At 52.5% G+C, this 11,842-nt stretch overlaps 1 protein-coding gene across 1 annotated transcript; it reads left to right on the top strand.

Annotated features, from left to right (window-relative positions):
• Nucleotides 1–322: 322 nt before the first annotated feature.
• On the top strand, nt 323–10,734 carry LOC101557367 (SEC14-like protein 3). Its single transcript, XM_004615550.2, has 12 exons — nt 323–434; nt 1,404–1,479; nt 1,628–1,671; nt 1,788–1,847; nt 3,340–3,528; nt 4,714–4,809; nt 5,346–5,406; nt 6,581–6,664; nt 8,215–8,321; nt 8,809–8,948; nt 9,060–9,229; nt 9,957–10,734. Exons 1-12 carry the CDS (start codon nt 381–383, stop codon nt 10,076–10,078), a joined length of 1,203 nt encoding a protein of 400 aa, XP_004615607.1. The 5' UTR covers nt 323–380; the 3' UTR covers nt 10,079–10,734.
• The last annotated feature ends 1,108 nt before the right edge of the window (nt 10,735–11,842 follow it).

Here is an 11,842-nt window from a genome sequence, read left to right as displayed (position 1 = left end):
AACACCTCGTGTGGAGAGCCCGTCTCCAGGGCCCAGGCTCCTGCGGGGGTCTAGAACTCTGGGGCCGCTCTGCACTCTGCCCGGACACACCCATGCCAGCCTCTTTCCTCCCAGCCGCCACCACCTGGCAGGAGCCTTGTGGCCCATCCTCTCTGCCTGCCCCCCACCGCAGACCTGTCCCGCCGCCAAACACACGAGCCCGCACTTAATCCCGATTATGTAATGTGCAATCCAACAGTTGGCCAAGGAGGCAGGGCCTGGGCCACGCCCAGGAGCAGGGGCAAAAGGCCTGAGCGGGTCAGAGCCCCAGACCCGGCTCAGCCTCCACCACAACACCTCTGTCTCAGGGCGCAGACCCCGCCTCAGCCTCCTGCAGCACCATGAGCGGCCGCGTCGGAGACCTGAGCCCTAAGCAAGCGGAGACTCTGGCCAAGGTGAGCGCTGATTGCCCTGGAGAGTGACCCTCAAAGCCCGTCCTCGCTCTGCTCACTCAACTTGTCCTTGCCGTGGTCTCTGCTGTTGTGTCTCCCAGGGTTTGCCCCCCCCGGGGCCCTGGGGGGGGGACATCAGTGCTGTCAGGGCAGGGGCTGGGAAACAGTCCCACGTCCAGGCAGACACGGGGCTATCAGATGGAGCCAGACTTCTCATCCAGGACCCGAAGCCGAGAACTTTCTCTGTCAGCAGGTCCCCACTCGCTACCTGCCAGGAGAGGGGGTGACTTAGATGATGGTTCTGTTCCCTTGTTTGAGCCAGCGAGCAGGACGTGTTATCATCCTCATCCTTGTGGTGAATGGAGAAGAGGACGGCAGAAGTAGTAGCCGTGTTTGGGGCTGATGGATAGCACAGTGGGTAGGGCTTGTACTGTCTTTCCTGCAGCTGACCTGGTTCAATCCCCGGCACCCCATATGGTCCCCCAAGACCTGGCAGGAGTGATCCCTGAGCACAGTAAGGAGTAAGCCCTGAGTACTACCGAGTGTGGCCCAAAACAACAATAACAACAACAACAACAATAACAATAATAATAATAATGTATTAGCCATGTTGGGTTTTTTTAGAGAAAAATGGGATTCTAAAAGGCAGAAGCTTATGCAGGCTGAGCTGGAAAGAACCCAGACCCTATCTACGTTCCATGCCTTTGCCCACATGCCATGATCTAGCCATCTCTCCTTCTACCCACTCATCCCCATCCTCTGTCCCTCTACTTGCTCCCCATCTCACCTTCCTTCCAGTCCGCTACTCACTGGCTTCTCCATGGTTCCAGCCAAAGAGCCTCCTCCTTGCAGTCATCCGCCCAGCCCTCCAGCCACCACGAGGACCAGTCAGGCTGGGGGCGGTCAAGCAGGCAATGAACGGGGTGCCAGGGCTCAAGGAAAGGTCCCCTCAGCCAGTGTCTCTCTTCCCAGTTCCGGGAAAACGTCAAGGATGCACTGTCCGCCCTGCCCAACCCTGACGACTACTTTCTCCTGCGCTGGCTCCGAGGTGAGGGCAGAGGTGGGGGAGGCTGGGAAAGAGGCAGGGGCAGGGAAGGAGGGTCCCACCCAGGTCCCCCGGGCCTCCTTGAGCACTCCGAGTCCGGCAACAGAATCGGCTGCCTCCAGCCCATCTTCCTCCTTCCACCTGCCCACAGCTCGCAATTTCGACCTGCAGAAATCAGAGGCGATGCTTCGCAAGGTGAGACCCTTCCCACCCGAGGCATTGGGGGAGTAGCTCTCCAGCCCCTCCTTCTTCCCTCCCGTCTCTGGGGTGCTGGGAGTCGGGTGGGGTCCAACCCCTGCTGTCCCTTTCAGTACATGGAGTTCCGGAAGACGATGGACATTGAACACATTCTGGACTGGCAGCCCCCAGAGGTGAGTCGACAACCCCCACCCCAGAGGCACAGACGTCACCCCCAAGCAGCCAGGGGGTAGGGTGGGGGGTGACATAAGTGATGCACAAATGGCATGTCCCTGAGAGACCTGGGCACGCGGTGTGTCGAGTTTCCGGTGCTGGGTCCTCTGAGATTCAGACCTGTGCTTAGACTGTCTGCGCAGCCGAGCTCAGAAGAGCTGGGGCACATGCCAGGGCTGTGCAAAGCTCTGGGTTTGATTCCCAGCACCACCTGGCCCCCGAGCACCAGGTGTGTGGCCCTTGGCACCACTACTGGGCCTGAGCTGCAGCAGCAGAGAACTGTCAGACTCAGCAGCACTGGGTCAAGTGTCATGGGAATGGTCCCTACAGAGGTCACCCCCCCAAACAAACAAACAAACAAACTTGATTGCATGCAGTCTATGAATCACACTATTGGCCCCATGTCTCAGATGAGGACGTCGAGGCCCAGTATAGGGGACAGAGTTTCCCCCAAGCTTCCACAGTGCACAGGGCAGCTGAGCCCAGGCCTCTCAGTGCCCCAAGCCCCAGATCAGGATCACCACAGCCAGCCTATGCCCGGTCCCCACACCCCTGAGACTCCATCACCGTCTTCCCAGGGCTGGGGGAAGGTCTCCCCACCACTGGTGTCTCAGTCAAAGAATAATTGCCATCGTAATTTGTGTAGCAAGTGCTCTGGGTCTCATTCTTGGTTGATCTGAGTCCCTCATAGTCCCCTGAGCACTGCCAGGAACAATCCCCAAACCCTGAGCCAGGAGTATGTCTCGGCACTGCTGGGGCTGGCCCCCAAACCAAAACAATCAAAGGATCCAGTATTTCATTTGTTGAAACCCAGTACACATATTGTCCCCTGAGCGCTGCCAGGAGTGATCCACAAGCACAGAGCCAGAAGTAAGCCCTGAGCATAACCAGATGTGAAAAAATAAAAATAGGAGGGCTGGAGAGAGTGCAAAGGTGAAGGCACGTGCCGAGCACGTAGCTCTAGTCAGTGAATGGGTGTGAATCCCACCACTGCATATGGTCCCTCGGGCACTGCCAGGTGAACACCTTCTTAAAAACACACCTTCAAAATTAATTAATTCGGTTTTTTTTTCTTTTTTGGGTCACACCTGGCTCTGCACAGGGGTTACTCCTGGCTCTGCACTCAGGAGTTATCCCTGGCGGTGCTTAGGGGACCATATGGGATGCTGGGAATCGAACCCGGGTCGGCTGCGTGCAAGGCAAACGCCCTACCCGCTGTGCTATCGCTCCAGCCCCAATTAATTCGGTTTTTATAAAAAAAAACAATTAGCACCTTCAAGTCAGTTCAGCAGAGACGTGCCTTTGACGGTCCTGCTCTGAGACAGGCTCTCCCCTGCACGCCCCTTGATATTCTCACCCGCACAACCTGGGAAGGCGTCACAGGTGTCCCCCGCTCTGGAGGTCTCTGGGAAGGTGTCAAGGGCCAAGTTCCATGTGTCTCTTCGCTCCCAGGTGATCCAGAAGTACATGCCCGGCGGCCTGTGTGGCTACGACCGCGATGGCTGCCCGGTGTGGTACGACATCATCGGGCCGCTCGACCCCAAGGGCCTGCTCTTCTCCGTCACCAAGCAGGACCTGCTCAAGACCAAGATGCGGGACTGTGAGCGCATCCTGCACGAGTGTGACCTGCAGACCGAGCGGGTGAGACCCAGCAGAGGAGCTGCGAGAGTGGGACAGGGGCCCAGGAGCACCCCTTCACTCTCCCCCCTCCCAACACACACCACTCCTGCCCCCTCCTGTCTGATCCCGGCAGACAGGAGGGATGTCATTTTTTTTTTCTTTTTTGGGTCACACCTGGCGATGCACAGGGGTTACTCCTGGATCTGCACTCAGGAATTACTCCTGGCCGTGCTCAGGGGACCATATGGGATGCTGGGATTTGAACCCGGGTCGGCCGCGTGCAAGGCAAACGCCCTACCCGCTATGCTATCACTCCAGCCCCAGGGATGTCATTTTAAAAAAAAAAAAAAGCAAAAGAAAGCAGCATCTTTATTTGTTTTATTTACATGTTTCCACACTGCAGGTGCTCAAGTCGCACTAAATGAATGAATGAATGAAGGTGTAAGTTGCAAATGTTGAGGACAAGGACTTGTCTATCTAGGAACTGGCCCCTGGCTTCTGTGTTGGCTGTCTTTTCCTTGGTCCTGGCTAGTCCAGTGTTGACCAGGGTATAACTCATATGAACTTGTCCCTGACCCTTCCTCTCACTCTTTCCTGAGCCAGAGCCAAGGGCTTTGGGAAGTTCCCTTCTCTCAGAGCCTTTTTGCTCTTTGGGTCACACCCGGCAATGCACAGGGGTTCCTCCTGGCTTTGCACTCATGAATTACTCCTGGCAATGCTTGGAGGACCATATGGGATGCTGGGAATTGAACCCGGGTTGGCCATGTGCAAGGCAAATGTACTACCTGCTGTGCTATTGCTCGAGCCCCTGACTGTGAATGTTTGAGGACAAGATGTATGCATTACTGTGGCTAAAACATGACATTCTCAGTGTCTGACACAATATAGATGCTTAATAAGTCTCCACTGGACAAATTGCATGACAAGCTGGATAAGTCAATTGGCAGTATAGATGAATGGAGCAGTGAATTGATGTTGGGGGGGTGTCAATGAATGGCTAGATGATACACAATCGATGCGGGTGTAGATGGATGCATGGATGATAAATTGATGGATAATGGGTGGGGAATAAATGAATGGTGGTTGAGTATGTACATGCATTCACTGCTTTGTCCCCTCTCTCCTCTGAGGGGTCACAGACTAGGCTTCTGTCTCTATACCCAGAACCTTGAGTCACAGAACCAGTCTTTGCTCTTATCCTTACAGCTGGGGAAAAAGATCGAGACCATTGTGATGATATTTGACTGCGAGGGCCTGGGACTGAAGCACTTCTGGAAGCCTCTGGTGGAAGTTTATCAGGAGGTGAGGAGAGGTGCCCAGGAGCCCCTGTTTACTCTAATGATCAGATCAGATGGCTGAGACTCAGGAAACCCTCACAGGTCTCTGAAGAGATTCTGCAGAATTGGCGTCAAGGACTCTTCTTTGCAGAGACCATCAGGCCAGTTTCTGCCAAGCCTCCTGCAGCCCCGTCACCCCTAGTTCTGAGACAGATCACTTTGCCCCTCCCCTGTGTTTGATTTCCTCAATTGCAGAATGGGGATGAGAGCCTGCATCCCAAAGAGATGTAGGGAAACCTGTGCATTGACCTATGAACTGTACGCACATCCTTGGCAAACAAGGAACATTTTAACCAGCAGGAGCCTTTATGACTACTAGATTCCCATTATGGTAACATTTGTTCTAAAAATAATTGCTAGCATGTAATTATTACCAGGAACCAGTGTTGGAAAGAAGGAAAATCCTTCCCAGCCCCAGCACCCTGCAGAGGGGAGATTGCAAGGGTGACAGCAGTAGAATGGGAGACAGGGGCTCTAACGGGGTCTTTCTTGGTTCCACAGTTCTTTGGTCTCCTTGAAGAAAATTACCCAGAGAGGCTGAAGTTCATGCTCATTGTGAAAGGTGTGTGACAAGTGGCTCACTTTCCTGTCTCTTTTTCTTCACTGTCCCTGGGGATGCTAATAGCTCCCTCAACCCAGAGGCGCAGGGAAGCAGGCTGGTTGCTTATCTTCATGCACAGCATGTAGTGACTGAAACAGAGAAAGTGTTAAGTAAATGGTACCTCCTGTGCTTGACCTTACTGCAAGAGGAGGCAGTTTCAACCACAACTCTCCAGGAACACTCACCCCACTCTTCCTGCCCAGTTTGATATCTCCCTCCCCAAATCACCTTTGGCACTGGAAGATGACACAGCCCAATCTGTTCTTTCTTGTCTACAGAGGCCTCCAGTTGTCTTGTGTGTGCTAAAGACAACTATTTTCCTTGATGAGTTTTCTGTTCCGTGAAGACAAAGCATCTGATTTTCTATTTCCATTATATCTATAGTCATCAGAACTGCGACCATGTAGATAACCAAGGAGTATTTGGGTATCTGTTTGGGTGGTTGGGTGGATAGAAGGATGGAAGTGTGAAGTATGTATAATGATTGACTTGTTGGTTAAGTAATTGGTTGCTTGGTTGGTCGCTTAGTTTACTGTTCATTTAGTTGGCTAGCTAGTTGTGGTGCTGGGCTAGATGATAGCTTGGTTGGTTAGATTAACAATTTGGCATTTTGACTTGTTGGGTGAGTGAGTGGTGGTTTGACAAATCAGTTAGTTGATTAGCCACTTTGTTATTTGTCTAGATCTTGGCTCATTGGGTAAGATAACTCAGGGTTTTTGAATGGTTGGCTGGTTAGTGACATGAATCTGTGACTTACTAATGAGGGAATGTAGTTGGGGAATGTGTTTCATGTTCAATCGAAACATTGACTGAAGTGTTGATTGGCTGCTTGACTGTTGGGCGGTTGGTTGATTGCTTGGTAAACTAATTAATGAACTGGTTGGAATGTGAATTGGTTGATGATTTGTTGACTGTTGGTTGGTTGATAGATTGGATGGTTGAATAGATGATTGGTCAGGTGGATGTTTGTTGACTGGGTGACTAGTTGTTTGAGTAGCTTGTCAAGTGTAGGCATTTGGAACTTCCAAAATCTGTTGATACCTCTTCATATTGTTGAGTATGAGTAGTATGGAATGAATAGAAGTAGAATATAAAATGTTATATTCTCCCATTTTTCTTGTTTGTATCTCTCTAGCCACCAAACTGTTTCCTGTGGGCTACAACCTTATGAAGCCCTTTCTGAGTGAGGACACTCGCAGAAAAATTGTAGTACTGGGAAGTAAGTAGCTCTGATTAACTTTCTTGAATCCTGTGCATGAATTTTGAAGTGATGTTTGTCCATCATCCCATTCAGAGATCAAAATGTCAGAGTCAAAGATTGTGCCTCCACAAAGTGAGGTGCATCTTAGACAATAGGATGTGAGTTATCTTAGCCTTATTTTCTGTCATTGGTGACTAATGCCTCCATAACTTTCTCCTGATTGATTGGTTTGATTACTAATAACCTCTGGATTATGGACCTCAGTTTTCTATTAATATTTATTACCTCAGTGCTTCTAAAGGCAACCTAGGCTAAAGATGATGAAGACAAGTGACAGAAAGAAGAAGCAAAATTCTATGAGAAATCAGTAAGAAAACAAGAAGTGACTAGAGCAGTACATTAACAATACGTAGATTTTATGAATTATTGGGCAGCAAAAAATTCATGACAGAGAAAATTCATTAAGTTTTTTAAAAGTAGCCTATAGTATGATCTTATTTTGGTAAAAAAAATAAAAGATGAAACTCTAGAAAGAAATGCAACACAATGCCAATTGGCTTCTTATTTAGGGGATTTTTATGGATTTTTTTCAAACTCTATGACAAAAACATTGCTTTATAAGCAGGAAAATCAATATTTTTTCAAGTGATATGGAAGGAAGTAAGGCAAGAGGGAGGGAGAAATGAAGGAGTGAGAGGGGGATGAAGGGAGGAAGGAGAGAGGGAGGGAGGGAAGGAGGAAGAGAAATAGCTTTGAAACTAACCAATGACCCTGAGCTAGGAGGATAACATCTCACAAACAGCATGGTTGGCTCCCCGAATGAGGAGATCTGAGACTCTGAGGGGTCTGAGAGAGCCCTGCTTTCCCTCCTTCCTGAGACTCGAGTCTGCCTCTGTCCACTTCCATTAGGATCTGGAGATGATGGGTTACAAGGTAGACCCCAAACTCTGTGGGAGTGTGGGTTATTGTCACTGCAGACAGTTCTAATTCTTCCCAAGTGGTGCATGACACTGTGTTTGGCCCTGGTGTACCAGGTGCCTTTGCACCCATCCAGGAAGTGTCATGGTGGAGAAGCAGTGGAATAGCCTGGCTTGGTTATAGGTCCGGGGCCATGATGATACTGAGGAATCCTGAGGAATCTGTGTAAAGCATGAGAATTAAATAATGGGCATATGCTTGGGAGGAGAGTGGGGTCCTTCCAAAAGCCCAGAGTTGCCTCCTAGGGGTTAGTTTAGACCTGGAAATGCTACTGCCTCACTGTTGGGCCCCAGCAAGGCCCTTGACTTCACTGGGTTTCAAAGTGTTCATGAAACAGACAACACTTCACTCTTGGACTGGGAGAACGTCGCAAATGCATGAGCTTGTTGGCCTGTGGGCAGCACATTTCCATGGCAATAAGGTGCCTGGAGGTGTTTCCTGCACCCAGCGTTTGGGAGGCTGGGGGTAAGGGCCCTGTCAGCTTGACTCTTGTAGAACTTCACCCCAGGCTCGGGCCCTCCTGGGGGGGATAGGAGGATTCACGGGTCCCCTGAAGGCTGATAACTTCCCCTCCACTCCTCTGTCCTCAGCCAACTGGAAGGAAGGCTTGCTGAAACTCATCAGTCCTGAGGAACTGCCTGCTCAGTTTGGAGGGACCATGACTGACCCTGATGGGAACCCCAAGTGTTTAACTAAGGTATGGAGGGCCCTGGGAAAGGAGGGGAGACACACATAGGGCTCAAGAAGCCCTAGGAATTACAGGGTCCCAGCCCACCCGCTCAGGACTCTCAGAGGGCATGCAGGCAAGTAAGGAATGAGAATGCTGCGGGGGAGGGGGCACACCTGGCGGTGCTTGGGGGGTACTCCTGGCTCTGTGCTCGGGAATCCCTCCTGACAGTGCTCCGGGAACCATGCTGCAGTGTCGGGTATCGAGTTGGAGTGGGCTGCATTCAAAGCAAGCGCCTTAACCCCTACACTCTCGGGCCCCCTGAAGGGAGACTCTTTGGATACAGAGAGATGAGGTGGGAGAGAAAGTTTCCAGAGAACTGACTTAGCCCAAAAGGTCAGGCTTCTCCCATAGGAGACAGCGGTGAGCAGGAGATGTGCAGGAACTGGGGACAGGCAGAGGGTACTGTGTGAGAAAGGGTTGAAAGAGGACTGAGCTCCCCCTTGTCTGGTCACAGATCAACTATGGCGGGGAGATCCCCAAGTCCATGTACGTGCGGGACCAGGTGAAAACACAGTACGAGCACTCGGTCCAGATCAGCCGCGGCTCCTCACACCAGGTGGAATACGAGATCCTGTTTCCAGGCTGTGTCCTCAGGTAGGGGCAGACACCACCCATCTCTGGGTGGACCCTAGCTCTCCTGGGACCCGTCAGACCGAGCACCGAGCAGCTGCCGGTCTTCATCCCCCTCCCCCACACTGCATCCAGGTGGCAGTTCATGTCGGATGGGGCCGACATCGGTTTTGGGGTTTTCCTGAAGACCAAGATGGGGGAGCGGCAGCGGGCCGGGGAGATGACAGAGGTGCTGACCAGCCAGCGCTACAATGCCCACATGGTACCCGAGGATGGGAGCCTCACCTGTGCGGAGGCCGGCGTGTGTAAGTCCGCCCTGCCTGGGCTCCAGAACCAGAAGGCTTAGAGGAGGGAAGGGGAGCAGTGGCCAAGGGGGGCTGTGGGGGTCACACAGCCTCAGTTAGTATGTCCATCTCCACAGTTGGCCTTTGGCTCCACACTAACGACGGCTGGCCAGGCTCTGAGAGTTAGAAAGGCACATGGTTTGAAAGGTGGGGGGTCCTGGGGGCCACAGGACACAGATGAGGAACAACTGTTCAGGTGCCACTTTCCCCAGGGGTCACATTAAGAAGTCAAGAGGTGTGTCTAGTACAGCTAAGGGTGGTGTCAGGGTCCCAGCCCAATCTCAGTGTTGCTGCAGAGACCTACCCAGAGTCTAGGGAGTTGGACCTCAATGAGGTCCCAAATCTGCCTCACTGGGTGGTCATTTAAGGAGGCAGGAGCTATGAACAGCTCTGGCCCAGCTCCCCACCTCACAAAAGGATGAGCATGCAGTTGGACACAATGGGATGCTGTGGCCATTGTACCCATTGCCAGTTGCTGCAGAGAAAGCCAGGGCTGGCCCTGTGCCAGGAGGCTAGTTGTCTGTGTACAGGCTCTGCCCAGGGCTGACAGTTCCTGGGGGAGTGGTGGGAACTCAGTCCAGCCTGGAAGACTAAGTGGGGACACGGCCTGAGAACGTGGCCCTGGGAACGTGGTGTGGAGGATGTGAAGCCAGGCCCAGCTGCCCTTGTATCTCTCTGTGCCCCCCAGATGTCCTGCGCTTCGACAACACCTATAGCTTTGTCCATGCCAAGAAGGTCAGTTTCACGGTGGAGGTCCTGCTCCCGGACGAGGGCATGCAGAAGTACGACAAGGAGTACACCCCGGTGTAGGCGCTCCGCCGCTTCTCAGAGACCTGAGACCCTCTGCACTCTATCTCTCTTTCTCCCCTCCCCACCCCAGACACAGATCATTATATGCCCTCTTGACGTTGTGACAAGAATAGAGGAAGAACTTTTGTGGGAGATTAGACTGTGGCCAGATCAGGAAAGGGGTGAGAGGCATGGCCCTGAGGATGCTGTTGAAGGGGGCTGGTGGGCAGGCAGAGTAGCAAGACGCAACTGTCACTCTGAACCCCTAGAAAGAGCAATCAGAAGTGCTGGAGTCTGTCCTCACTCCTAAAAAGCGTGTGTTTATGTTGGAGTCCCTCCCTGCAATGAACCCGGAGCAACAGGAGTTGGAAATGCATCTAAATCCCTATTACTTCAGCTCCTTAGCTAGTCGATGGTCACTTTGTACTTGTGGAGTTGAGGGGACGTGGGAGGCAGGTGGTCTCGGGTGGGCAGGCTAACGAGCCCCATAGGCAGGTTTCAGCACCGCGGACAGGGACAGCGCCTTGGCGAGGAAGGGCTTGCCCAGAGCCCCAGAGGATCAGCTCCCAGACTTCTGGCCATGACTGCCCCCTTCGGCGAGCAGTAAATGCCTACGCCAGCCTTTCACTCAGAGCAGACGGCTTCCCCAACCCAGCATCCTCACCCAGGCCCTTGCTTTGCAACTCACGGCTCACATTTTGAACAATTCAAGGAACATTTCCAGGAAGCAAAAGGCAGGCACTCTGGCTCTGGCTGCCACCTGGCGATGATAATAAAGCAATCACAGCTCTCGCGGGGTGGCGCTGTCTGTGTACCCCTCAGCTGTCACTCGTGTGGCCCTTCTCGCTCACGCCTCCCCCAAGGCCACTAATTGTGCAGAGGGAAACTAGGACTCGGGACAGTAAGGTCCCTCACCCACTAGCAGTCACCTCTTTTAAGTGACAAATCCAAGACCCAGGTTCTTTGTGTCTTCAGAAGACATTGCCTTAATTGCCCTTCTATTACCACCTCCTCAGACAAATAAGAAGGCGTGAAGTGTTGGTCCTTGGTCTGCCAGGAGAAGCATGCTGGTGTCACCTTCCACAACCAGCGTTGGGGAGTGGGTAGGAGCAGGAGGGGGGATGTCTTATGCTCATAGGCAGCAGGTACAACGGTGACCCACAATGCATCATTGCACTGTGTCTGTCCAAGGAATCTCACATCAGAACAGACTAATGATTATGCTCCAAAGCCCAGCACCCTGGTCTCAGCTCAAAAATCTGGAAAGCATATACACGTGCATATGCACGCTCATGCACACACACATATTCACACATATACACACACACAACCCTAGGGGTTCTAGGGGATGGGCTAGAGATCCAGAGTTTGAGTTTGCTTTTGGGCATCCTGCTCCAAGTCAGGGGCCTGGAGATGTTGGCACACTCGTGACAACTCCTGGATCCTCATGGCTCTCAGCAGGAGAAGCTCGCTAACTGGGAGGATGGGCAGGTGGGACCACAGGACTTGGCTGCTGCCCTGAGAGGCTCCTGGGAAGAGGCGGGGATGGGGTAGGAGTCCCCACATAAGCAGAAGATGTGCCTGACTCAGACATCCACATCCACGCCAGTAGTGGCTGTCACTGTCTGCTGCTTTCATGGCCATAGGGTCTTACCTCCGGCAGAAATGGGGGCTGGAGAGATAGTACAGCAGAAAGGGCACTTGCTTTGCACCCAGAAGAGTCTGGTTCAATCTCTGGCACCTTATATGGCCCACTGACCCCTGCTAGGAGTGATCTCTGAGCAC

Source organism: Sorex araneus, chromosome 9 (genome assembly GCF_027595985.1).
Source record: "Sorex araneus isolate mSorAra2 chromosome 9, mSorAra2.pri, whole genome shotgun sequence".
Lineage (NCBI taxonomy): Eukaryota > Metazoa > Chordata > Mammalia > Eulipotyphla > Soricidae > Sorex > Sorex araneus.
The sequence above is the reverse complement of the archived record's forward strand: the minus strand, read 5'-3'. Positions and strand labels throughout refer to the sequence as shown.